Below are 17,556 nucleotides of genomic sequence, written 5' to 3'. Positions count from 1 at the left end.
GTTGTTTCAGATGGATATTTAACAGATGAAAAAAAAAATGATTACATTTTAACAGGCTTAAAAGAATAGTCAAACTGCTTAATACCCATAAAAACCTGAGAAATAATTTGGTTCAACTCCTGAATTATAGAAAATCATTGCATAGTTGGGAAGAAAGTAAAACCTCTGTTGATGTTATATGAATAGAGTGTTGAGAAAATACATCTCCCTTCAGTAACTGAGCACTTAATGTATGCAAGGTCCTGAGCTTAGTAATACAAGTTATATACAAATTGACAAAAATGTACATCATTACAATGTACATACACTGTGGTAAAGAGAATAAGATGGGTAGGAAACCATCATTTCTTGAGCACTTAAGCGTATGTCAGAGACTATGCTAGACACTATACAAATTATATCTCATTTAATTCTCGTGGTAACCCCAGTGAGATACATGTTGCATCCTCATTTTACAGATGAAGAAACTAAGGATTCAAGAAATGAAATAACTTCACCAGATAAACTTAGTAGTAAGTGGAAGAATCAGGATTGGAAACCCAGGTCTACTCATCTCCAAACCTGTATTCTTAACCCCCTTTGGTACAAGTGTAGGCAACTGGAAATGAACTACAAATGCTTTGAAGAGTTAAATACTAATCTTTTTGAGGTTTCTGAAAAGGGAGGTTATGCCAACCTGTGAGACATAACAAGGCTTTGACAGAGGCATTTAGGAGGAACCTTACAGGATGGTTTGGATATTGACAGGTAATGATTGACAACCAAGATTGTAGAACAACATAAGCAGAGACATGGAGGGGAAAGTGGGGTATGTTTGGAAACTAAATCTAATTGGTTGAAAAGTAGAATACAGCTGACCCTTGAACAACATGGGGGTTAGTAGTGCCAACCTCCTGCACAGTCGAAAATCTGCGTATGACTTTTGACTCCTCCAAACCCGAACTACTAATAGCCTTCTGTGAACCAAAGCCTTACCAATAATATAAACAGTTGATTAATAAATATTTTGCATGTTATAGGTATTATATACTATATTCTTACAATAAAGTAAGAAAAAAGAAAATGTTACAAAGAAAATCATAAGGAAGAGAAAACACATTCATCGTATTGTACTATATTTTTCAAATATTTTGCATATAAGTAGACCCTTCAAACCCATGTTGTTCAAGGGTCAACTGTAATCATAAGAGAAGTGATGGGCAGTAAAACTAAAAAGGTAGGAAGGAAGCAAGTACAGGTTTGGGGAAGCTAATAAACGATTTTTAGCACTTAGGGATGTTACAAGACTCAGTTTAATCAGCAAGCATTTATTGCTCATTGCATATAAGAAAGTGTAACATATCTAGCTAGAACTTATGAATTGTGAATAACGGCAAGCCATTCTCCAAATAAAAAATAATCTGCACTGTGAAAAATGTACTTTTATAATTTAAAGTAAATTTATCTCCAGAATAATTATATATTTGATATGTCAGAAAAACAAAATAATTAGTTTATAATTATGTTTTGGGGTCAAAAATAAAACCATCTATCAGTGATCCCTGGAAAAGAAAGGTATACGTGTTTATGAGTGTAGAGTGCTGTGAGGCAGTGAGAGTGAAGAGGCTGATTTGGGAATGCCATTTTAAATTCAGGGGAATTTTGAAGCAAGACTCTTGTGATATGACTATTTCAAAGTTTTATATAATTATTTTTTTTAATACCACATAATACATACACCAGCTATCCCTTGCTTTCATCCAATCCTTTATATGTACTTGGCCATTGAACTTGATGCAGAGGGTTGATGTCTGTTGCAGCTAGTGGAATAATTACTTTTTCTTATTTTATTTCATTCTTCTAGGGGAAAGATTGTTAAAGTACTTTTATTGTTAAGAGAACCTAATTTAGTTCATATTGACAGTATTTTCCTTTTCTTGTTTGTTTTAGATCGTACTTGTAAAGTATGGAATCTGGTGACTGGGCAGGAGATAATGTCATTGGGGGGTCATCCCAACAATGTTGTATCTGTAAAATATTGTAATTATACAAGCTTGGTCTTCACTGTGTCCACATCTTATATTAAGGTGTGGGACATCAGAGATTCAGCAAAGTGCATTCGAACACTGACGTAAGTAATTTAAAGACAAATAGCATAAGGGCAAATAGTATAACATATATAAAAAGATAGGACTATGAATACATTTTTATTTATTTATAAGTGTCCAGTTCCAAAAGGATGTTAAAATTAGGACATAGATAATATAACAGGGAAAAAACTATTGAGAAAATGAAATATAGGAGCCTGGTATTAAATAGGAAGGAATAAATTGCCTTTGATCTGTGACTAAGTATATATTTCATATTCCTCCTCCCAAATACTAAGGTATTGCATTTTCATAGTATTTATTACTTGATGTAATATTGATTTACATTACTTGCTTCAAATGAATACCACTCTGTGGAAAATGGCTAAAATCACCATTATAGATAGTTAAGAAGTACTTGTAACCTTTACTTAGCAGGTATTAAATATTGAGAGTTTTTTGTTTGTTCATGTTAGAACCTATACTGCTTTTGTGTGAGCACAAATTCCATAACTGTAGGTTAGGTTGGATAATTGGAGGATGAGTTTGTTTTCTGTGTCATTATATGTGTCTTTAAAATAAAGAGCAAATAATGATTCTTTTTTGCTATAAGATCGATAAACAGTTTTACATAATTAAAATTGGGGTGAACTCTTTAAATAAACAAAGGGAGCATAGGAAAGGGTAATTTTTATAATTTGTAGAGGAAATGTTAACTCAAGTCCTAATTTGTATTTTGAGAGCTACTAATTAATTTATTCTACTAAACACAAGTTTCTTAAGGGAAATTTCATAGAAAAAGGAACACTGTATCTTAGAAATCTGCCAATCCAGTTGACTCACTAAAGGCAAATTTAAAAAGATTGATTATAACTTGATATTTTAGAAGTTAGCTGTGAAAATGTTTCAAAATTTAAGAATATATCTATTATTTAGAATTTATCTGAGGAAATAGAAATAAGTTATGTTTAAGTCTTTAGCACTTGGAAATACTCCATATATGATTGGGTTAGAGTAAGCAAAAACTGAAAATGGTTTGAAAAATCCTCATTGTCTTTAATTCAAAAGGCACACTTAATAAATAAGAAGAATATTGGTAGGCCTGGCCCTCGGGGCGTTCTGGAAGCTATAGGAAAATGAATTACCTTTGTGGCACTGTATCATTTGTTGAGTTTTTTGTTCGTTATCTTTGACATCTAATCTTTTTTTTTAAGTTTATTTATTTATGTTGAGAGAGAGAGAGAGAGAGAGAGAGAGAGAGAGAGAGAGAATGTACCAGCAAGGGAGGGGCAGAGAGAGAGAGGAAGAGGGAGAACCCAAGCAGAGCCTGAAGTGGGGCTTGATCTCATGCATTGTGAGCCCAATCAAGTGTCTGACACTTAGCCGATTGAGCTAGCTAGGCACCCCAACATCTAATATTTTTTGAATGATATTCTAGTCATCCCTAACTCAGGAATCCCTAAGAATTCTGGAATTCTTAGGTTTATAATAGGTTTACAGATTAAGAATTTTAAGCCATTGGGGCTCCTCGGTGGCAGAGTCGGTTAAGCGTCTGACTCCACTCAGGTCATGATTTCACGGTTTGTTAGTTCCAGCCCTGTGTCAGGCTCTGTGCTGACAGCTCAGAGGGAGCCTGGAGCCTGCTTCAGATTCTGTGTCTCCCTCTGTCTTTGCCCTTCCCCTGCTCATGCTCTGCTTCTCTCTCTCTCTCTCTCTCTCTCTCTCTCTCTCTCTCTCTCTCTCTCTCTCAAAAATAAACATTAAAAAAAAAAGAATTTTAAGCCATTTCATCTTGTTTTAGTTATTCATTTATTCACTTATTCATCAAATGTGTTTATAAGTACCAGCTATGTGTGCATGAGTTTGCATGCCAGGTACTGTTCACACAGTGACCAAATGGCACAGAGCTTGTTTTTGCCCACAGCCAGTTTCCTAGAAATTCAAAGAACTGTAGGCTGAAGTCTTATCCAGGATTGTGACTTTTCCCTTTGTTTTGTCCCTGTTAAGGTCTTCAGGTCAAGTTACTCTTGGAGATGCCTGTTCTGCAAGTACCAGCCGGACAGTAGCTATTCCTTCTGGAGAAAACCAGATAAATCAAATTGCTCTAAACCCAACTGGCACTTTCCTCTATGCAGCTTCTGGAAATGCTGTCAGAATGTGGGATCTTAAAAGGTAGAATTTTTAAGAGAATGTATTTCTTATATACGGCAAGTACAATTTTCAGGCATTAATAACATATTAGTGCATGTAAAATCTAACTTTTATAACCCCAGAAGTTAATGTAAAATAATAGGCTTTTCGGTTTGGCCCAACACCCCTAAATGGCTCTTCTCTTCTCATTAGCAAATCCAAAAATTTCCTTTCTTTTATTCTCCATCAATAGAAAGAAAGTATATGAAGGAAAATAGCCTCTCTTAATATTTGTCTACAATTTGTGTTGTTTACTGGGAAGAGATCAAGATTCTCATTCTGTTTCACCAGGACGTTTGAAAGAGTTTTTTGTTGTTGTTGTGGTGGTTGTTGTTTTGGGGGGAGGGGCAGCATCACTTAAACATTTTATATCTCAAGATTTTTAGTTTATAAGCTTAAGTTAATTACTGGGGGCATAAATCTTTATAGGGGTTTTATGAATATAAAATGTATATAAGAGATTAAATATTAATATAAAATGGGTAAAAAATGATAAATTGTAATGTAAGGTGTTATATCTCTGATTTGATTTTTTTTTTTTTTAATTTTTTTTTCTTCAGCGTTTTTATTTTTATTTTTGGGTCAGAGAGAGACAGAGCATGAATGGGGGAGGGGCAGAGAGAGAGGGAGACACAGAATCGGAAACAGGCTCCAGGCTCTGAGCCATCAGCCCAGAGCCCGCTGCGGGGCTCGAACTCACGGACCCCACGAGATCGTGACCTGGCTGAAGTCGGATGCTTAACCAACTGCGCCACCCAGGCGCCCCAACTCTGATTTGATTTTTATTTGCCATGAAATGTGAGCTTTTATCCCTCAGTTGAGTGTTTATTTTAGCTTCTTTTCTAGTTCTTAAAATTTTGGCAGCAAGGGAATATTCATTTATTAGTTAAGTATTTTTTCAACTTCAATTCTGGCAGGCACTGCACCAAGACTATGGTGGGTGCTAGGAATAAAGACTAAGCAAGACAAATGTGGTGTCTACCTTCTTAGAGCTCATTTTGTAACGGAGGATAATGGCCATTAAACAGGCAATTATAGGATACTGAGTGAAGTTTGTAATTCAGGTAATACAGGGTGCCTCCCATCTAGAGGGATTTGTCAGTGGTAAATAAAAAGGATATTTTAGAAACTGAAAATAACTAGTTATAACTTGTAATATGTTAACACATGACTGAGAAAGAATAATAAACATAATTTATAGATAAATAGATGAGAGAGAAAGAAGAAATACAGTCATGAGTCTGCTTTAGAAACAAAATGTAGAAAATTGAACACAGTGCTTGTTTGAGAAAATGAGAAAAGAGGTGAGTACTTGGTTTATTCTTGAAGATGTTAAAACTTGACTCATAGTCAAAACACCATGGAGGAAGATACCCAAAGTCATGACATGAGGCAGAAAAGGTAACAGCTTTTAAAAATCTTTACACTTTCTGTTTTTGCTGAAAAGTTAGGTCCTTTGAAAGCTGCTGATTTCAGCAATGTGATTAAATGTAGATTTATCATAAAAAAGTAAGAAAATAATTTTCTAGAAACGAAACTCTACAAGTTAAATATGTCTTTGTAGTCCAGCAGCTTGATTGAGGTAGGACTATGAAACAAAGGTTCATTGTCACCCCCTGACAATTAACATCACACATTTTTCTACAGTCACCTATATGTCCTGGTCATTTTCAGTCCTTATAATAACTGATGAAATGGACCACTTACTTTCTGATGTGCATATATACATATGTGTGCATAAGTATATATATGTGTGTGTGCATACATGTATATATGATTGGTGTACATATTTGTGTATGTGTATATGTGAGAATATGTGTTTTATATAAAGTAATCTTACTTTTTCCATATTTTTATTGATTGTGTAGTCATGTAAGTGATATAGTTGTTTTAATCAAATTCCAAATTGAACCTAATAACATTGGTCATATATTTTAACATGTTCAGATATTTAACAGATTAAGGTTTACCTGGACTTAGGTTGCGTTTAAAATTAGTCTTTAGCAAGTTTTGCTGCCATTTCATTTACAGTCTGAATGACATCAGTAACTTTGGAATAACTTATTGAGGATTCCTCACACTTCAATCGTAGAATAGGTTAGGTTGGCCATATTTTGAAAAGAGTTGCATGGAGGTGGAGCTAAGTTAAAAAAAAAAAAAGCATTAGTGAACAGTTTCATCAAAGAATGTAGATTATTTACCTTGGGGCTTAACCTCAACCCATTAAGAAATATTTTCAAACAAAATTATTTTTCTTTCTTTTTAAAGGTTTCAGTCTACAGGAAAGTTAACAGGACACCTAGGCCCTGTTATGTGCCTTACAGTAGATCAGATTTCTAATGGACAAGACCTAATCATCACTGGCTCCAAGGATCATTACATCAAAGTGTGTATGATAGAGTTGTTGAATTATATTCTCCTATTAAATGATAGATATGAAGTATCAGATGCACCTAAGACCCTTTGCTCTTAATCAGTTTTCTTTTTTAACAATCCTATCCTTTGCTTTTTCTTCTTGATCTTTTTCCTCATTCAATAGTTCCTGATTTTATTGTCTTATAATTCAATCCCATGTTCTCATTTTTCATAGAAGATTGTTTTGGAGGGATTTTAATGATGTTTGGCTCAGTCATCCAGCTAATGCTTAAGTCTCATTGTCACCATCTTTTACACTGAGTTTAGTATGGTCTTCAGATTTTATGAAATTAGCAGATGAGGGAAGATGCACAATTTGATTCTGGAAATGTTAAATTTGAGATACTAAGTAAGAGAAGTCATCCTCCTATAGGCAAGTAGGCCATTTCAAAGGCAATTCTAGAACTCCAGATAAGTTATGACTAGACATGCAAGTTTGGGAGCCATTTGAAAGAAGCAGATGTTCAGGAGTTAGAGTAGTTGATGTGACCAAAGAGACAGAGGTTGACAGGACTCAGCCTTGTGAATTCCTGTAGGAACCAATAGGAATAAAAAGAGAATGCAGTAACAAAGGAGATAGGAAAAGTATAACTACTCTTTTTGGAACCTAAGATTAAGAGATGAGAAGTGGGTTAGTGACACGAAAATAGAGTGGTTAAAATGAGAGTATTGTGTATTTGGTAGACTTGAGTATTTCTGTCTGTTTAGGAAGCAGGCCCTTTGGAGAGGGAAAGTGATGGGGGAAGTAGTGGTAAGTGATGGAGGTGGTAGGAGTTAGAACCATATCAAAGATGTGAATCCTGGGAAGCAGGAAGCACATGTTAGCATCTAAAAAGAAGAGAAGGGTAAGAGAATGTTTGAAAATAAAAGGAAACTTTTGAAATGGAGGGAAGAGTCCAGAAAGTTTATTTTTGATCATGCGACCCTTTTCAGGAAATCATGAGGTCAATAGCTAAGAGAGATGATGACAACTGAGTGCAGTAGAAGGTTTAGAATAGCAACTTTGAGGGGAATTTGAGATGGCCACCAGGATTGCAGAGCTACATTATAGTGCCTAAATAACAGTCATATCATTTTTCTGACTTTCAACTGGATTGATATGTAGTATTTTTGTTATTGAACATATAGTTTGTTCACCATACATGAAAAAATTGGTTGCCTTTCTAAAAAGCCTATAGACATATAAGCTTATGACATATAAGCAAAAGTAGCATGAATATAGGGCCTGGGTTCTTCCTGAATCATTTATACAAGGTTAATTTAGTTAATTAGTAAAATATTGTAACAAGTCATATCTGGTTAATATACATGTGTATGTGTTTCTATGTATGAACACATATAGGTGCTTATTTATAAGTTAAATAGGATGCCCCCCTTTTCTCTCCTTTTTTAGATGTTTGACGTAACTGAAGGGGCTCTGGGAACTGTGAGTCCCACCCACAATTTTGAGCCCCCTCATTATGATGGCATTGAAGCGCTAACCATACAAGGGGATAACCTATTTAGTGGATCCAGAGATAATGGAATCAAGAAATGGGACTTAGCTCAAAAAGACCTTCTACAGGTAATGTAAAACCTTTCATGGGATGAAGTGGGTACTTCAAAGCCACCAGTAGTCTATATAAGACCTTGAAGAGCCTCTCGAAGAGTGTTTCATCTTCAGCTACCAGGGTTACAAATTATGAGAAGGGCAACGTTCAATATTGAATAATACCTTCTAGATAAGAGTAGTTGGAAACAAAACGAACAAGTAGCACGAATGTCAATAGAACAAACTTGGCAACAGATGAACATATTGCTTTCAAAAGTGTTCTTTAAAAAATTTTTTTTGATGTTTATTTATTTTTGAGAGAGAGAGACAGAGACAGAGCGTGAGTTGGGGAGGGGCAGAGAGAGAGGGAGACACACAATCTGAAGCAGGCTCCAGGCTCTAAGCTATCAGCACAGAGACATGGGGCTTGAACTCATGAGCTGTGAGATCATGACCTGACCTGAAGTCAGACGCTTAAACTACTGAGCCACCCAGGAGCTCCTCAAAAGCTTTTATAGATATACATTCATGGTTGTGACTTTTATATTATTCATATAAATATATTTATACCTAAATGTCATATAATTTGAGTGTATAAGTATTGTTTACTCATTATGAAATATATGCGAGCTCTACTTTAGTTTTCTACAAAAAGCCTTAGGCTTCCATGTTCTTTACTAAAGGTTGAAGGCAGTGATTTTATGAAGCGGTCCTTATTATCTACATACCAGGTTGTAGTTTTCAAACTTGTTGAATTAAATACATTTTGGAGAAAGCTGAGATACTTAACTCCCATGAAGAGAATGTGATGCGAAAAATTCTGTGTACTTTCTGGGTCTTTGAGATTCTTCAAGACTTTTAATATTATAAGTTTTAATATTGATAACACTGATAATAATTGAGGCAAATTGGAAAGCACATTGCAAATTTATTTCTTTAAATCATTAAGAATGATTGCATAGAAAATGATTTGTGGGGCACCTGGGTGGCTCAGTCGGTTAAGCGTCCGACTCTGGCTCAGGTCATGATCTCATGGTTCGTGGGTTCAAGCCCCACGTCGGGCTCTGTGCTGACAGCTCAGAGCCTGGAGCCTGCTTCAGATTCTGTGTCTCCCTCTTTTTCTGCCCCTCCCCAACTTGTGTTTTCTCTCTTTGTCAAAAATAAATAAAAATTTAAAAAAAAAATTTCTTTATGGCTTCCAGGCCATTGAGTGGTCTAAATATTGTTTTGTCAACAAATGTTTGAAACTTAACTTTGGTGTGAAACTGTCATTTTGGAAGGCTCGTCTTCAGCAGCTTATTTCTCTTTCTTTCTCCAGCAAGTTCCAAATGCACATAAGGATTGGGTCTGTGCCCTAGGAGTGGTGCCAGGGCACCCGGTTTTGCTCAGTGGCTGCAGAGGGGGCATTTTGAAGCTTTGGAACATGGATACTTTTGTGCCAGTCGGAGAAATGAAGGGTCATGATAGTCCTATCAATGCCATATGTGTTAATTCCACCCACATTTTTACTGCAGCCGAGTAAGTTTTTCCTATGTGATTTTTTTCTATATTGGCTCTTTGTGTTCAGATTTAATAAATATTGTAAGTTGTAAATAACTGGAAACATAGAACACATGAAACCCTTTTATTACAGTCATTGTAATGTCTATTTAAGATCGCTTATTCATATTTTCTGATTTGCACCTTGGTCACTGCATTTAATCCCAAGATTACATGAGAATAGTGTTACTTCTGTATTAGCACTCAGTTTAACTAGCAAGTCTGATGCTAGATGTTCCCCTGGTGATTTTAATTTAAAAAATCATTTATAGGTGACTAATTCCAGAAAGTCAACAAACTTGCTATTCTTCTCATTTGGAACAAATCATTTAAAAAATCTCTGTTCCCCTTCTGCCTCTGTTTATAGTACAGTTGACTCTTGAACAATGTGGGCTTAGGGACCCTGACCCCTGCAGAGTTAAAAATCCAGATATAACTCTGACTTCCCCCAAATTAAATTAAGAATAGCTTACTGTTGACTGGAAACCTTACCGATAATATAGTCAGTTGACACATATTTTATATTTTATATGTATTAAATATTGTATTCTTACACTAAAGGAAGCTAGAGAAAAGAAAATGTTATTAAGAAAATCGTAAGGAAGAGAAAATACATTTATAGTACTGTGCTATGTTTATTAAAAAATCCACATGTGAGGGGCGCCTGGGTGGCGCAGTCGGTTGAGCGTCCGACTTCAGCCAGGTCACGATCTCGCGGTCCGTGAGTTCGAGCCCCGCGTCAGGCTCTGTGCTGATGGCTCAGAGCCTGGAGCCTGCTTCTGATTCTGTGTCTCCCTCTCTCTCTGCCCCTCCCCCGTTCATGCTCTGTCTCTCTCTGTCCCAAAAATAAATAAACGTTGAAAAAAAAAAATTAAAAAAAAAAAAAATCCACATGTGAGTGGACCCTCATAGTTCAAATCTGTGTTGTTCAAGGCTCAGCTGTATAAGTACATAGTAATACTATCTGGTTCCTCCCTCTTAGGAAGGCTGGATTCATTTGCTTATTTTTTCATTCATGATGAATCTCCAAAGTTGGGCACTGTTCCAGACTCTTAGGAAGACCTGTGAACAAAACAGATCCAAACCCCCAGTTTCATTCTAAGGGGAAAAAAAGACAAGAAATAAGTAAAATATATTATATGGTGACAGGTGCCTAGGAAGAAAAATAAAGCAGGGTACAGGGAAGAGAGTATCGTGGGGAGGGAGTTACACAATAGGGTGGTGGGTGAAGGCCTCACTGAGTAAGTGACATTTAAGAAGACGCTTGAAGGAAGTGGAGAGTTGTTGTGACCATAAAAATGACATAATATGTATATAAGTAATTTGGAAAGGAAAATATATATACCCTAATGTGAGGCATTGGTTTCATTCAAATAAAATATAATGTCTCATGAATATCTATCTTGAAAATCTCCTTTTGGTCATTTTTGCACATTTTAATTTAATCAGAACACCTTCTTGATTCATCTATCTTAAATGTATGATTACCTTGATTTTATTTTGAAAGCTCTGCTCTATTTCTATGGCATCTCTTCTTTTTTGTGCTATTTTCTTCAAATCCCTCTTTTCATTTAGATTTACTTTCTCATATCTCCAAAGTACTTCAAAGTTGATTTATTTTGTGTTTTTCTAAGGTGCTTACCTTTGGTGCTTCATTGATGTTATTTCCAAGATATATTACTTTCTCAAGACTCACCACTTTTGTTTATGTTCTTGGAAACTTTCTGTGTCCTTGGTAATTTATGGAAAATAACTAAATACCTCCCAAAGTTGTGGGACACATAATATAAGACTATAAAAGTATTATATATCACTGAGGTCTGGTGGGTGAAGTATGATGTTACTGTAACACCTCTCTTCCACAATATAGTCTTATTTTTGAAGAACTGAACTTTTTCTCAGTATGTCCATGGTGCACCAGATGCAAATGTATTTACTATGTAACTTAAAAATCAGGAAAATAGCCAATAAAGTCAGAAAGGCTATTTTCAAATTAGTTCCACTTATTTGTTAATTAGCACACACTTGTATAATGCTTAGTATTTACCAGGCATTGTTCTAAGTTCTTTCCAGGCATTAATTCATGTATCTTCATAAGAACTCTAGAAGGTAAATATTATTATAATCTCGATTTTACAGGTGGGAAAACTGAGGCATTTTATAACTTAGTCCTTATATAATAATTCCATCATATCTGATATTTCTAGATTTGTTGCTTTTTATTTATTTATGTATTTATTTATAAATCTGGATCTGTAGTATTGATTAATTTTTCTTATGATTATGGGGCTCATTTTACCTGTGTCTTTTTTGTCAAGTAATAATTTACTGGATGTTGAACATTATATTGTGTTTTAAGATCTGGATTTTGTTGTATTCTTCTAAAGAGCATTGGACTTCGTCAGGAAGTTAAGTTTCTTGTGGTTCAGCTTCATCTTTTTGAGACTGATTTTTAATTCTTGGATTTCTACTGAATACCTTAAGTGTTTGATGATATCTCCTTACTGATCAGAATGTGAACAGCTCATAGCCCTCTGTGGGCTCTGGGAATTGTTCAATTTATAGCTCACTAGTAGATGTTTGTTATTGTTGTTGTTGTTGTTGTTGTTTGTTTGTTTCTTTTTGTTTTTTGGGTTTTTGCTTGGCCTTATAATCTTACTCTACTCATGGTGTAGCTTAGTATTCAGAGAATTAGTGGCCCTTATATAGATTTATGGAGTTTTTTTTTTTTTTCCCACAGCTCCATAGTTCTTTCTGCATAGCTCTTTCCTCTTCTCTCCTCGATCCTGAAAATTCCAATTACTCCACATCCCCCAGGTTTTTATTTCTGTCTCTTCAACTCAGTGCTTCTGTAGTTTTCTGCTTGAGTTCTTCCTCCCTGGGAAGTGTTTCCAAAGCAACAGCCAGGGCTGTCATGAAGCTCACCCCTCTCCCTTTTCTCAGGGACAACAGCCCTGTACTCCCCCATGGTCCAGTATCTGAAAATAGTTGTTCCATATATTTTGTCAGATTTTTACTTTGTTTGCAGCAGGAGAGCTAACCTGCTTCAAATTACTTGGTTATGACTAGTAGTGGAAATTTGATAATTTCAGACTTAGTATGTCCTAAACTGAAATCCCAACCTTCCCAGGAAACCTGCTCATCCTTTGGCATCTCTGTCTTCTCTGTTGATCAGGCTAGATAGAGACTTTCATTCCTTCCTTTCATACTCCATAGCCAGTCCTTGAGCAAATCCTGTTGGTATTCTACCTTTAAATTATATTTGGAATCTGACCATTTCTCACCATATCTTCTAACTCACTGATTTTAATTGCCATCAGCTCTTGGATTACTACAAGAACTGATTATTACTAGTAGCTCCTAAACAAGGAACCTTGTTCATATGTAGTCTACTCTCAACACAGAAGCCAGAATAATCATTTTAAAACACAGATTAGATCATATTCCTTCTCTGCTCAAAACCTTGCATTGGTCCCCTATTTCACCTAGAGTAGAAGCCATACTTAATGTGACCTTGTGAGCATCTGTTATTTCTCTCACCTTTCCTTTTAGCACTTGTTCTTTCTAGACTTGCTCCTTGTTTTGTAGTCCCCAGTAACCTCTTTACTGGTCCTTGAACACATCACCTCATTTCAGCCATAGTACAGAATGCTCCCTTTGCCCAGAATGCTTTGCCTTCAGAGATCCTGACTCTCTTCCAATGTCCTTCTTTCTCACTAAGAGTAACCTTGCCATTGTATTTAAAATTGAAACCCTTCTATCACCTAGCACCCAATTCCCTTTACCATGCAGTCTTTTCTTTTTCTATAACATGGATTACTTTCTTATAAACTTCATAATTTAATTATTATGATTTACTGTCTATCTTCTCTTGTTAGAATGTGTAAGCTACAACAGAAGAGGGTTTTGTTATTTATCTGTTTGTTTGTTTTTAAGAATTGTCCCAAGCACCCAGAATATTGCCTGGAACATAGCAAGTTCTCAATAAGTATTTGTTGAATGGATGGCTGAATAAATGAATGGGTAGATGAGTAGGTGGATGAAGGAACATATCCCCTTGCTGTTACCAATATACATATGCTGTGTGGATTGGTGAGAAGACTATTATTTTCCCCCAGTTTTATTGAGATATAATTGAAATACAGCATTGTATAAGTTTAAGGTATACAGCATAGTAATTTGACTTACATATATTGTAAAATGATTATCACAATAAATTTAGTTAACATCTATCATCTTCTATAGATTCAAAAAAAGAAAAAGAAAGTTTCTTTTTTGCTTGTAATAAGAACTCTTAGGGAGAACAAAGATTATTGATTAAAAACTAGAAAGCCTGGATCCGAGGCTCACCTCTGCCCTTTACTATGTTACATTGGACAGGTAACTGAACTCTCTTTATCCTTGAAATGGACTGCATAATCTCTGAAATGCCTTTTAACTATGAAATTCTATGGAAACTCTTTCTTTTAGCTTTGACTTTATTAGATAATTGGAGAAAAGTAACACTCCCTTAAAGCTATGAGAAATACAGTAAGAAATATGATTGTTTAATGACTATTCCCCAGTACCCACATGGTGGGTGAACAAAAACAAGTTTTCTCAGAAACACTTTGAATCTTCTATGTTCCATGATAGTGGAGTATTAGTCCACTTCTCAGTAGCCTCTTGCTTTTTCCATGGGCTTACGCTGATTTCATGTGAACATAATTCTGACTCTTGCCAGATTCACCAATTCCTGGAATCCCTGCTCCAATCTCCTCCCTTCCCAGAAGCCTTACTGTAACCTTACTCTGGGCTGTTGTGCCTGAAGATCTCTGACCAATGTTGTATTGCGTATTGTTTTTTGAAATAATGAGTGCAGATCCAGTGTAGTGATTAGGAGGTGGGGCCCTGGAACCAAACTGCCTAGATTGAAATCTTGGTTCTGTCATGTACTTTGTAATTTTGAGCCAATTACTTAACCTCTCTGGGCCTAAATTTGCTCATCAATATGAAGGTGATAATAGCATTATCTATCTCTATGGTAGTTAAAAAGAATTGAATGTATTTATATATAAAGGGCACATACTAACAATGCCTGCCATATAGTAAGCCCTTGATAATATGAATTATTTTTAATATTATTATGTGTATCTGTTTGATATACTTATGGGACAATGTATATTTTTACTTACATATATTAAAGTCCTCCTCAGAAAATGTTTTCACAGTAATTCTAAAAGCTATTTCTTTATCTTCCTGCCTCTTTTCACGTGTTCATTTTTAATTTGTTCCGTAGTGATCGAACTGTGAGAATTTGGAAGGCTCGCAATTTGCAAGATGGTCAGATCTCTGACATAGGAGATCTGGGGGAAGATATTGCCAGTAATTAAACATGAGTGAAGATAGTCATAAACTGAATACTGTGATAATACTCTGTACGTTCATATGGAAAAGTTGCCTAATAGGCGAAAATTTATGAATCGGATTAACTGGAAAATATATCTGAATCCAACTGCTGAATATAAATGGTATTCTAATAAAATTGTGTACTAGCCTGTGTGCTTAATTTTAATATCTCCCAAACATATATATCCTATAATCGGTATACTGCTTGATTCACACTTTATTGTGGCTGGATTTTTGTGCCTAGCTATTAAAAAACACCTTAAAGTTATTTGAATTGTAAGATGACTGCTTTTGTGACAGAAAACCCCCAGAATACAATGCAACCCATTGGTAATTCGTCGTATAGTCTGTTCAGATGATTTATATATTTAAACATACTGGGAATGTTAGTCAAATTGTGGTCTGTCTGTCTGGTATTTATATCAGTCTATAGAGGGTTCCCAAATTTTGAAGCTCTTTTAATATAATGGAAAAAAATAAGATAGGAGAATATGATTGATGATTTTGCATAAGGTGGAATTGACCGTCCTCTACTAACGGAAAATGTTAAACAGTTTGTGTTAAATGTTGATGTTTACTTGTATTGACCAAAGTTTTACAGCTGTGCTATATTCTGTGCTCAGGACTAAAATGCTGTTAAATTGTTTTATTAGTGCTGTGCATACATTCTGCGATGGAAGACAATTTTGATGTCCTAACAGAAATATATTTTGATCTATTTTCCTATGGAGTTGTTTCTATTATCACCTTTTAATTTCATTTTTATTTAATAGTATTTCCTTCCCCTTTTATCTAATTTTTTTATATGCTGCTAAATATATTTTAAATACACTGTGTTTGCAAACCTTGGTAGTTATGAGAGCTCTATCATTTGCGGTGGGAAAAGGTATGTAAATAAGTAGATTGTAAAGAATGTCTTACCTTGTAACTGTATGAATTTTTAAATGCTGTAGATTGGATTTTGCAAAAGGATGTATAATTTATCGGTCTGCTCAGAATATTAATTTGTAAATTCTGCAAGTTTAATTTTTATGTAGATGGTATAACATTTGAAAATATTGTCTTGTGATTTTTTTTTTCCCTTTGAGTATATTTGCTTGTAAATGAAAGCTTAGCTACGGCTTCAATAAACATGTTGCTCTGAATTGTTTTTATTCTCTTGTCCTTTTTCTAATTATGAAAATTGTTAGTATTTGTAAAACTTTGTTTTATCTGTGTGTGATATAAGGAAAGGCATTTTTTTGTTATCCACTTCATATGCAATCCAGTTTTTGCTCCTTAGACATGATATATTCTTGAATAGTTTGAATCATAACCTACTCTTGATGAGCCAAAGGAACTCACTATTGAAAGAATTAAATCAGGAATGCCTGGGTGGCTCAGTGGCTTGAGTGTTCTACTTCGGCTCAGGTCATGATCTCACCGTTTATGGGTTTAAGCCCAGTATTCCGCTCTCTGCTGTCGGCACAAAGCCTGCTTCAGACCTTCTGTTCCCCAGTATCTCTGTCCCTCCTCCACTCTCTCTCTCAAAACAAATAAACTTAAAAAAAAAAAAAAGTAAATAGTTGAATCAAACTATGTAATTTAGGCATGTGAACATAGATGGTAAAACAAAAATTTTTCCCACAAATATTAGGACAATAGTGACTTTGGTTATCTGGAGAAGAAATAGAGAGGGTGGTCAGTGGCAGGTATTGTAGGAGGTGAGTTGGGAATGTAGAGGGGGGTGTGGAGGTGTTTTTGGGGTCCTAGAAATGTTCTACTTCTCAATCTGGGTCCTAAGTTAAACTGTACATGTATTTCTCTTATTTTATGTATGTGTGCTATACTTCACAATGAAGTATATATTTCTTTTGTTTTAAAGAAGGGATTTTCCTGTAAAGAGGAAGTCAGCTACTTTGTAATTTTGCCTCCTTTCCTGGAGGAAAATACTATAAGACCTGAGAGACATTTTTAGGACTGTTTTGAATTTCAATACCCTTAGAGTGTTTTTGGTTTTGTTTTTTTTTTCCATAGGACTATTGCTCAACCATTCATTTGACAATTTATTCAATAAATGTTTATTGAGAATGCCCTGGGTCAGGTACTAGGGACAAAAAAATAGCAAGACTGAGTTGATGCTTGCCCTCTGAGTGGAGAGAGAGAATAAATGTAGCACTTACATAACAGCTTGGTAAGTGCTCTGACTGGAAAGATCTGGGTGTCTTCACGCCTATTAGAGGCCTGACTGCAAGGCCAATTAGAGGTCTGTCATAAAGTCCGAGCACCGTGTGTGTTTGTGTAGAACACGAAGTCCGATGTCTGTTTTACCTTTTAAAATGCTTAAGGCTCAAAAGTAAAACATAAAAAAATAAATAAAACGCTGAAGGCTCAGCTAGAGTTGATCTGATTTAAATAGTTCAAATGAATATGTAAAAGAGGCAGTCC

General features: G+C 35.3%; 1 protein-coding gene across 1 annotated transcript in view; it reads left to right on the top strand.

The window, feature by feature from the left end:
• The window catches only part of KIF21A (kinesin family member 21A), a 154,674-nt gene extending 138,400 nt beyond the window's left edge, over positions 1–16,274 (top strand). Inside the window, 6 exon segments of the mRNA XM_043563325.1 lie at positions 1,930–2,110; positions 4,074–4,238; positions 6,525–6,642; positions 8,065–8,235; positions 9,521–9,720; positions 15,020–16,274. Coding sequence (XP_043419260.1) covers positions 1,930–2,110; positions 4,074–4,238; positions 6,525–6,642; positions 8,065–8,235; positions 9,521–9,720; positions 15,020–15,113 — 929 coding nt within the window. The 3' untranslated portion in view covers positions 15,114–16,274.
• Positions 16,275–17,556: the final 1,282 nt, after the last annotated feature.

Source organism: Prionailurus bengalensis, chromosome B4 (genome assembly GCF_016509475.1).
Source record: "Prionailurus bengalensis isolate Pbe53 chromosome B4, Fcat_Pben_1.1_paternal_pri, whole genome shotgun sequence".
NCBI lineage: Eukaryota > Metazoa > Chordata > Mammalia > Carnivora > Felidae > Prionailurus > Prionailurus bengalensis.
The sequence above is the reverse complement of the archived record's forward strand: the minus strand, read 5'-3'. Positions and strand labels throughout refer to the sequence as shown.